We start from the raw sequence: 9915 nt of genomic DNA, 5'->3' as shown, positions 1-9915 counted from the left end.
TTCGCGATTTCGCTTCCTGGCGCGCGCGGTCTCGGCGATTTCCTGATCTAGGCTGGAGATTCGATGCCTGGTTGGGACGATGCGAATTGCGGCGGGATTGGGGGTCGTTAGCTGTTAGAATCTTGGTTCTTCAGAAAGCAATGTTTGGTACCTGGGTGAAATTTCTCTATTTTGGGGAGCTACGATGTTGAATGCGGCATATTCTTGGATTGTTGATGCAGGCATGCTGCCTTTTAGCATATATATCTTCGTATGCTATGCTAGTTTCTTCTTAACAACGCTACGCTATGCTATGCTAGTTCTTCAGGAATCAATGTCTTTTTTAAATGCAGAAATCAATGTCTGGTAATACTACATAGGTAGAAAAATTTCTATTTTGACCATTATGCTGGGGCCCAGGAACGTGTTCTTGGGCTGCTGATGCAGGCATGGTATGCTGCCTTGTGGGACATCTTTCTGTGCCACTCCCATGTTAGTTTCTTCTTAACATTTGCTTCTCTAGGTGGTACTTGTTGGTATGTAGCTAGTTGCAGGCGCGCTGATTAACATTTGTTTTCCTCATATGCTCTGTGGGAGCATAGTAGATCTCTGTAGGATGTGGACGCTTCCTAATGAGAGAAGTTCAGAAAAGATGCTATATTGGGCTGATCCAATGCATTTTGAATGCTGTTCGATTAGTGAGCCACAACATGATCTGCTTCTTCGCAGAATTACTTGGCTGTGAATGCTAGTGGCTTTATCTTGCGACTTGAGGCATGTCCTCCGTATGCTTTTGTCAGTGTTTTAATGGCACAGTTCTGTTGGATTTGCAGCTTGCTATGCTGTTATGGAGCTACTTCTCTGTTGTGTTCACCGACCCTGGTTCTGTTCCGCCAAATTGGAACCTTGATTTTGACGAGGAAAGGGGAGAAACTGCTCCCCTCTCTAGCTCAGACTTCAATAGCCAGATGAACCCACAGCAGTCGATGGCTCTCGGTGATACGGGAAATCCGAGGATGAGGTACTGTAGGAAGTGCAACCAACTGAAGCCCCCTCGGTGCCATCATTGCTCTGTTTGTAAGTAAATAATTTATTCTTCAGGATGAAATGCTATGTTATTCCAGTTATTACTAATTGCATATTCCACATCGTGCCGCTTATCTATGCCTAAATTGTTTTTCAGGTGGAAGGTGTATCCTTAAGATGGATCATCACTGTGTATGGGTTGTTAATTGTGTTGGGGCGTTGAACTATAAATACTTTCTTCTCTTCCTGGTATGATTTTATTATGCTTGAGAGAATGGTTCTCTTTAGAAGGCAGATTAGTTAACCTTTTGTTTTTGAATTATTATTTACCTCTGAAGTAGTTGCTCTTTCTTATCATGTACTCCCTCCGTTCCTAAATATAAGCCTTTTTAGAGATTCCAATACAAACTACAAAAGAAGCAAAATGAGTGAATCTACACTCTAAAATGTGTCTAATACATCCGTATGTAGTCCCTAATAAAATCTCTAAAACGTCTTATATTTAGAAACGGAGGGAGTAGATAGATATTCAATATTTCGGTGATACTTTAACTATACCTTTTGAATTACGAAACTGATTTTCTTTTTCCTTTGCAAATTTTGAACCTTTAAGGGAAACAATATTGAATTTTTTTCTGTCAACCTGTTACTTAGTTCATCATTGATAGTTGATACTACAAGTAGTTTCTGCTTTCGTATGATCTTGTCGTAAAGACATTTAAAAATAGACTTATTTTCATGGGGTTTTAATATACAGTTTGAAAATGCATGGTGAATAGAGATTAGACGTCAGGGGTTCTACATTTTCCTGTGATTCTTAGTTTCTTCTATCTATGTATATCTGGCAAAGCGTGTTTAAGACGTCCACAGCCCCACTTTTTAATTTGTTACTTCTTATGCATGAATTATAATCATGAGAGGCTATTACTGCATACATCGTGTCAAATCTTGTTTTCCCTCTGCACTACTGTATTCTGCCTCAACCCCTCCTTGATGCATCTGTGCATAGTTAGTCCCCTTGTCAGCCAGGTTATTGCTTGATTAGCTTTGCAAGCAGTTAGTCCAACTCCCTTGATAACTTCAAATGCAAGATTTAAATACACTTCTTCCAACTCTTATGTAATAACATCAAAACAAATCCTTTTTGTGCTTCAATTCAATATATCTGAAAATTTTTAAGACAAAAAATAATAAGCTTTCATACATTGAATTTCTTTGCATACGTAATTAGTGATCATTTATCAAAATGATTCTTCCACTAGTCCAAATTAAGTTTATTATAGTGTATTATGTTAGTAGGCGTTACTTTCAAAAGCAACATTTGAAGAGCAATAAATTGAACTAAATTGTGATGTTTCCCTTGCTTGGGATGGATTTTGGTTGTGCAAATAATGATACAGTTGACTCCAAATAGTTAATTTAGGAGCTTTTGAGCATCATCACAATGCAGCCATCCCAACTAAAAATATGAATAAAACTGTATCCTAGAGTTTAATGCATGAGGTTCTTTCTTTACCCTATTGCGTAGTAGGCTTTCAATTTGTCTTCATGCATCATGCTAGCAACATGTATCATACAGTTATTAAGTGAACATTGATTAACTTGTGTTTTATATTTGAACAGTAATGTATTTGCATCTATTGCTAGTTACTAAAGCTAACCATCTATTTCGGAAATCCGCATTCATTCATATAAGTTGAAATATTAAGGCCTTGCTCCTTTACTTGAAGAGTCACCTCACTTATGCAGCATGAGAGAGTGATAAGGCATAGTATAAGCAAGTGCATCAATTTGTTCATATGTTATTGGTGTGTTCAGTGGTCTTTTTATTGTAGTAACAGTACTAAGGACTGCTTGTTCAGTACTTGTTTTGAAACAGTGCACTCTTCCATGCTGCTATATTGATCATTAGTTTTCTTAAAAATTAAATCTGTTCCTTTTTATGGTGCTTGCAGTTTTACACCTTCCTTGAGACGACGCTTGTTACCCTCTCTTTATTGCCTCACTTCATAGCCTTCTTCAGTGATGTTGAGATCCCAGGAAGTCCTTCAGCACTTGCAACCACATTTCTCACATTTGGTAAATGCATTACTAATTTCTGGGACAAAAAGTATGCTTTCAGCGTGATTGATTGAACATCCGCTAAAACTATTTGTTTTTCTTGCAGTGTTGAATCTGGCCTTTTCCTTGAGCGTTCTGGGTTTTATGATAATGCACATTTCACTTGTTTCTGGTAATACAACAACGATTGAGGTAAGTATCTTTGTAATATAATGTTAAATTTTATTGTTTGTTATATCACGATGAGACCAATTTGTTACTTTGTTGTTCAGGCATATGAGAAGAAAACTAGTCCACGTTGGATGTATGATCTTGGCCGGAAGAAGAATTTTGCTCAGGTTAGGTTTATAAAAAACTATATTTTTTCATAGTCATCTGGATAATTTTCTATGGTGCTAGTATGTGTCAAATTAGCTTTATTTCAAGAAAATGTTAAACCTGTCTTGTTGAGGTGACTTTAAGTTTAAACTCCCTGTAAATACGATGACTACGTGTGGATTCAGATATTAATGGCAGCTCAGGCTCAACTCATATTCAGTAGTCATATTATCACGTAATATTTTTTTAGAGATGATTAAATAATCATTATGTGAGCTGAGCATGTTGTTATACAAGGTTTGAAATGGCATAACCTGAAATTTCCATGGGGCATGTATTAATGCATAGAACTTTGGTAACTGTGGAAGAAGATTAGCAATGGAAGTTGAAAATTTCCTTATTAAACCGGAATCTAGCACTTGTTTGACAAACCATTGTGTTGGGATATTCAATGATATGCTTTAGTTGTAGTTTCATAAACCTTGAGTGTGCCTTTCACAGGCAGTTCTGCCGGGTACATGATACATATGTGCAACATTACCATATCGATATTATTTTACTTGTGATTCTCTAGCATTTATATTTTATTTCTGGTCTCTACATGGACTGTGATGCCCAAATATAATCAAGGGGGCGAAATATGGAAAGTGCATGTCCTTGATCATGTCCGTATTTGTGACCTTCAACATCTGGAACATGACCTTTCTCTATTATTATTTTCCTTTTTGCTGGCCATAGTACTAACAGACTTAGTAAACAACGACATTCCAGAAGTTACTTTCATGCAAAACTATGTTAGTAAACAGTGGTCTTGTTATCAGGTCTTTGGAAACGACAAAAAGTATTGGTTCATTCCTGCATACTCAGAAGAGGACCTGCGAAGGATGCCCGCTCTGCAGGGCCTCGATTATCCTGTCAGGACAGACTTGGACGGGCAAGAGTTGTAACGACACGAATTTCCCCAGTGCCCCTGATGACACAAGCTTGTGCTGGACGGACAGAATGTTTCATGTAAAATTCGACGGTTTTCACTTGAGCTGTCGATGGTATGGCGAAAGAAAATTAGGCATACTGTATACACCAGCTGTTGTGTTACACTCACTGGTCCTAGAGGGCATGTGATGTAAATTATTTCTAGCATATGTTCTGAAAAGGAAAAAGGGAAATTCCGGTGTCCTCTAGATGGGCATTGAGATGCATATGCTGTACTTTGACTAAGAGTAGCCGGTTCCCATTTGTTGATGAAAAATGACTTGCGTAAATCGGTGGATTTGTGGATGTAATTTTTGTTGTTTTAAGTCTTGTATAATGTCCACTTTGTATGTCCATGTTTCCCTCAAAAAACCCTTTGTATGTCGGTCTCGCACTGAAGTTGCTTGGTATTGGCAGTAGATTACGATAACAGTCTTGCTTGATTGATGTAGTATAAGTAGTTCACTTTTATAAGACCTTGAAGACATTTCAGACAATGTGCAAAACAAGCTATTTTGAGTTGTCTGAAATGTCTTACAAAAGTGAACGCGGGGGGGTGGGTGGGGGGGGGGTGTATTATTTTTTGGCTTTTGGTCACCTGATTTGATGTGTTCTGCCTGAAAGACGTGTGCAGTGGTTCGGAAATTACTTTTGAAGCTCGTTAATTTGAAGAAGAAAAAAAATCCACATATTCATATGGATGTATTCTACACGTACTACGTGAGTTACGCAAAAAAGGACAAGTTTTCATGATTTTGAAAACGGTGAGCAGTTGCTGGTGGCTTTTAAAAATAGATGATTTTGTTTTGAAAAAAAAAAATTTACTCCCTCCGTCCCATAATATAAGATCATTTGCTTGCCTTCGGGATCGCCTTGCTTGCGCAACCCCGGAGTGTCATGGGGAACCACACCATGATCGGTTTACTCTCCGTGGAGGCGATGGTTGTTCCTGGACCCACGGCGTCCTAGGCTGGCTTTCTCCAATAAACCAAACAATTATATATTCGTTCTGTCAATGGGATCTTAGCATCTGCTGACTTTAAAGCAATTTCATTACAACAGTTTGATTGCGAGAGAGTAACCTATCAGCACATGGTGCTTTTAATCCATACTACTTTTTCAGCATCACTTCCTTTCATCAACAGCTCGGTCCTTAATTTGATGAACAGTTTAGTTTCATGGGACGAATTTATTACTTCTCTCTCTGTTTTTAAATATAAGTCTTTTCAGAGATTACAATATGAACTAGTTCCTCCGTCTCATAATGTAGGAGCGTTTTTTCAATACTAATATATTACAGGAGGACGGAGGGAATACATATGTAGAAAAATAAGTAAATTTACATTTTAAAATATGCATGTGTCTATCGTATGAATGTATTGTATGTAGACCGGATTGAAACCTCTAAAACGACTTATATTAAGAAACGATGAAGTCTAAAACGACTTATATTAAGAAACGATGAAGTAGTAGGGTAGGAGTATATGGCACACTGTGTGCCAGTGACGACCCATCTTCCAGCTCAACAGCGGTGACCGCCTACCATGCCGTGGCATCTGCAGGTCGCGAGCGCGCTGGCCATGGAGTTCCTGCCGGACAGCATCCCCGCGGTGTTCGCCGCCGCGGCGGCCGCGCTGTACGCGCGCTCGGCGTCGTCCCTGCTCCGGCCGCGCCTCGCCGCGCTGCTCCCGGTGCTCGCGCTCCTCGCGGCCGCGCCGCTGGCCTTCGCCTCCTCCGCCATCGTCCGGGGCGTCGCCGCCTTCTTCCTCGCCTGGCTCGGCGCCTTCAAGGTCGCCCTCCTCGCCGCTCGACCCCGCCCTCCCCGTGCTCCCGTTCCTCTTCACCGCCCTGCTCCCCGTCAAGCTCCGGCGCCGCGGCGCCGCTGGAGCAGCGTCCGAGGCCAAGGCGGCGCTGCTCAAGGACGAGTGGGCTGCCGTGGCGGCATTCTTCCTCGACGCCGGCCGAAAGATGAATTCCATTGTTGTACAGTCAACGGAGTAGCTAGCAATAGTAATTGCTTCCATGAAAGCAGTCAAATCATAGATCACCAAGTGAACTTCTCTGATGGATGGTTCAGTGAAAACGAAAAGCGCCGTTGACGGTTGAGAGATACTCCCTCTCTTCTGTTCTAAAAGTTAGTACAAAGCTGGGTCATCTATTTTAGAACGAAGAGAGTAGCAGTTACAAGTTGGATGAATCAGTTTGAATTTTTTAATGTGCTAAAAAGGAGGCAAATTTCAGTCAAATAGCAGTCCATCATTGCTAAGAAACTGATAGCAGAAATAGGGAATGCAAACATTGCTCAACTAAATCTTTGTCTTTGGTGTTTGCATAAATCTCTCGACGCCCACAGGTTTGCATTCAGAAAACAAGCTTTCAAGAATCCCAACAATTTCACAACCTTACCACGAACATTAAGTAGCATTCTGACCCCAGGAGGCAATCTCTTGTCAACTTCATTTTCAACAGGATTGAATTACTCGCCTTGTTAAAGCAGAGCAAACCAGACTACTCTTCTCAAAAGAAACAAAAAGGAAGCAACATGGTTTACGAATACACGCATAATAGGAAAAGCATGTTACTCAAGTTTACAGATCATCACTGCCATTGTAGTTTGAGAATAACACGCTGTCCAAATGAATGGCAGAATGAGGATGTGGCACCTCGAAAGCCGACATAGTTCGGCCTCGGCTACAACCTTGCAAGGTGAGCTCCATCTCCACCTCTGGCCTCCGGTTGCTGTGCTTAGGAGTACTCCGATGGCCGCCTTTTTTGCCCTGCACGGCGCCGAGGGGTGGTGCACGAGGTGGTGGGCGGCGACGAGGCGACGGCGATTGTGGTGGTGTTGGTCGCGGGCACGTCCTTCTGGCTCTTCTTCCTGCCCCCCGCACGTGCAAGGATGGCGTCGAGGGGAAGTTCCTGGCGGAGTGGGCTGCCGTGGCGGCCTTCTTCCAGGACACCCAGTGGCGGAGCTATGTGCAAGCCTGGGGGTGCCGTGGCCCCCCTAACTTTGGACCAAACTATGAAGAATTTTTTTAAGGAAGGACTTAGATGAGAATTTTTTTAGCAGTTTACACCCTAAAACACCCATGATTTAGCCTTGGCCCCCCAGCAGTTCCTACCTAGCTCCGCCAGTGAGGACACCGCCGGGAAGATGAATCCCATTGCCGTACGGTCAACGGAGTAATAATACTAGCAGTTGCTTGGTACTGGCAGTCGATTACGATAACAACAATATTGCTTGATTGATGTACTACTTAGTAAGCATAATTTTTACCTTTTGGTCACCTGTTTTTGATGTATTGCTTAGTATTGGAAGTCTGCAGTATTATGCCTGAAATAAGTGTAGAGTACTACGTAGTTCAGAAATGTTTTCCCTTCAGAAATTGCTTTTGGAGCTCGTTAATTTGATGATGCTCCCGCCCCTCGTCCTTTGAGGCAATAGAGGTCACCGTGGACCAACCGCCCTGAACCAACGGCAGGCGGCGCTGCTTCCCGGCGAGGCACGCCTTACAGAGCTCGTCCGCGTGCTCGATATGTGGTAGGCCGCCAACCAAACCGCCACACACCACACCGTCAAACTATGGCCCATGGCAAGGCATACTGGACAACCAGGACAAAACGAAAACTTACACAAAGCCATGAGGCACCTAGAGCAAAACGAGCTCCACGGCGGTACCTCCAAGGAGGAAGACGACATCCGTAGACGCCGTTACCGTCGGCACTGACCAGAACAGTGCAGGATTTTCATCCGAAGCCGAGTCTTCCGCCAACAAACATGGATCCGAGGCCAACCAGAGCTGCCGTGAAGAAAAAGGCCATGCACACACTACCAGGAACAGACTTGTCACCGCCGCACGCAGAAACTTGGCGAACACGAGCCAACTTGTCTGGGCCGCCCCGCCGCGCGCAGGCCTGGGCGCCAAACCAGATCCGGCCACCCTCAGCCTCCGTGCGCACATCTGGGTGAGGAACCGCACCGCAGCGCACAGGAAGAGCCGAATTAGAACCGAAGCTGGCCGGCAGCACCGCCGCGCGCCGTGACTGGACGGACACCAAATCAAACTGACCGCGTCCGCACCGCCGCGCGCAAGGACAGGACTAGCCGAGCCGGAATTGGTGTGCTTGAGAACCTCCTCTGCGCTACAGCCGCTGTACGACGCCGCTACTCCAGGAGATGGGCGTGAACATGCTTGAAGGAGAGCCCACCCGCATCCGCCGACCCCCACCGCACCGCCACCACCAACTCAGCCCGGGCAACGAGATCCGGCGACTGTCACAGCCGCAGCGAGGCAGGCACCTCCGCAGGGACGCGCGAAACGCGCCAGATCTGCGAAGGGGCTGCCCCGGCCACCCCGAAGCACCCACGCGCCCGAGCTCGCGTCCTGGCGCCCGCACTGGCATGCCGCGCCCCCCGCGCCCGCACCAGCACGCCACGCCCATCGCGCGCGCCGCACTCGTCGCGCCCACCACGCGCCGGTGCACGTCGCGCCCTCATGCTCAACTGTCCAGCTAAGCCCAACCCACTGCCTGCAGACTAAAGCGTGATCTTGCAGAGGAAGTAGCCTCTTGGCTCACAAAAGCAAGAGAGAAGGCAAAAAAGGAGAGAGATTGGGCGAGCTGGTCCTCCTCGTGCAGTAAAAAGCTTGGATGTATATGTCATGCATGGCCTCATGGGGCAGCGGTATGCGTTGAGCATTTGAGAAACTAAATAGTGCCCCATTCATCTTTATTTAGGTGGAAGAGGTGAGGCACTAGGAAGGTGATGCTTCCTTTGTACATGCCCTTAGTTGATTGTATCCAAAATGCAATTCACGCAGGTTAGGGAGATTTCTAACCTGCCATGTGTACATGCTTTATACACTAGTAGAAAACAGGGCTTTGGTCACAGGGCAGTATTCACATTAGTCCCGGTTCAGTCATGAACCGGGACTAATATGAGCATTGGTCCCGGTTCGTGCGGCTAAGGCATTAGTCCCGGTTCACCTGGGCCCTTTAGTCCCGGTTGGTGTCACGAACCGGGACTAAAGGGTGCGATGCTCATTAGTACCGGTTGGTGGCACCAAGGTGCCACCAACCGGTACTAATGGGCTTTGAGGCATTAGTACCGGTTCATGGCACGAACCGGTACTAAAGGTCCCATTTTCAAACTCTACCCCCCCTCCCCCCCCTCGTGGACCGCCTTTTCAGTTTTAGAAAAAACAAAAGAAAATGATGAAAATGTCAAAAAAATAAAATAAAATAAGTTTCCATGTGATATGTGTTCTAGTTGTTGAGAAAATTTACAAATATGAATTTCGACTTTATTTACAAAATCTATCTGGAATTTGTAAAATGGGCATAACTTTTGCATACGAACTCGGATTAAAAAGTTTTTTATATGAAAAATCATCTACTCGAATAGTTACATCCAAATTTAACTGGGGAACCCCATTAAACATTTTCAAAATCCTCAAAAACCTAACAGAAAAAAAGTTACGGGGCTTTTAAGATCTAGAGTGGAAAAAAAATCGAAAAAATTTCAAACTTACTAGTGGCGCACAATTTGGTCAAACTAAT

At 44.2% G+C, this 9915-nt stretch overlaps 1 protein-coding gene across 1 annotated transcript in view; it reads left to right on the top strand.

Moving 5' to 3' along the window:
* Positions 1-4737, top strand: part of LOC123051201 (probable protein S-acyltransferase 14) — a gene marked incomplete in the record, with an annotated part of 5553 nt that extends 816 nt beyond the window's left edge. Inside the window, 6 exon segments of the mRNA XM_044474013.1 lie at positions 813-1056; positions 1163-1254; positions 2961-3084; positions 3173-3258; positions 3339-3404; positions 4206-4737. Coding sequence (XP_044329948.1) covers positions 813-1056; positions 1163-1254; positions 2961-3084; positions 3173-3258; positions 3339-3404; positions 4206-4331 — 738 coding nt within the window.
* Between the last annotated feature and the right edge of the window lie 5178 nt (positions 4738-9915).

The sequence above is a fragment of the Triticum aestivum genome, chromosome 2D (assembly GCF_018294505.1).
Source record: "Triticum aestivum cultivar Chinese Spring chromosome 2D, IWGSC CS RefSeq v2.1, whole genome shotgun sequence".
NCBI lineage: Eukaryota > Viridiplantae > Streptophyta > Magnoliopsida > Poales > Poaceae > Triticum > Triticum aestivum.
This window is presented reverse-complemented; position numbering and strand designations above follow the sequence as displayed.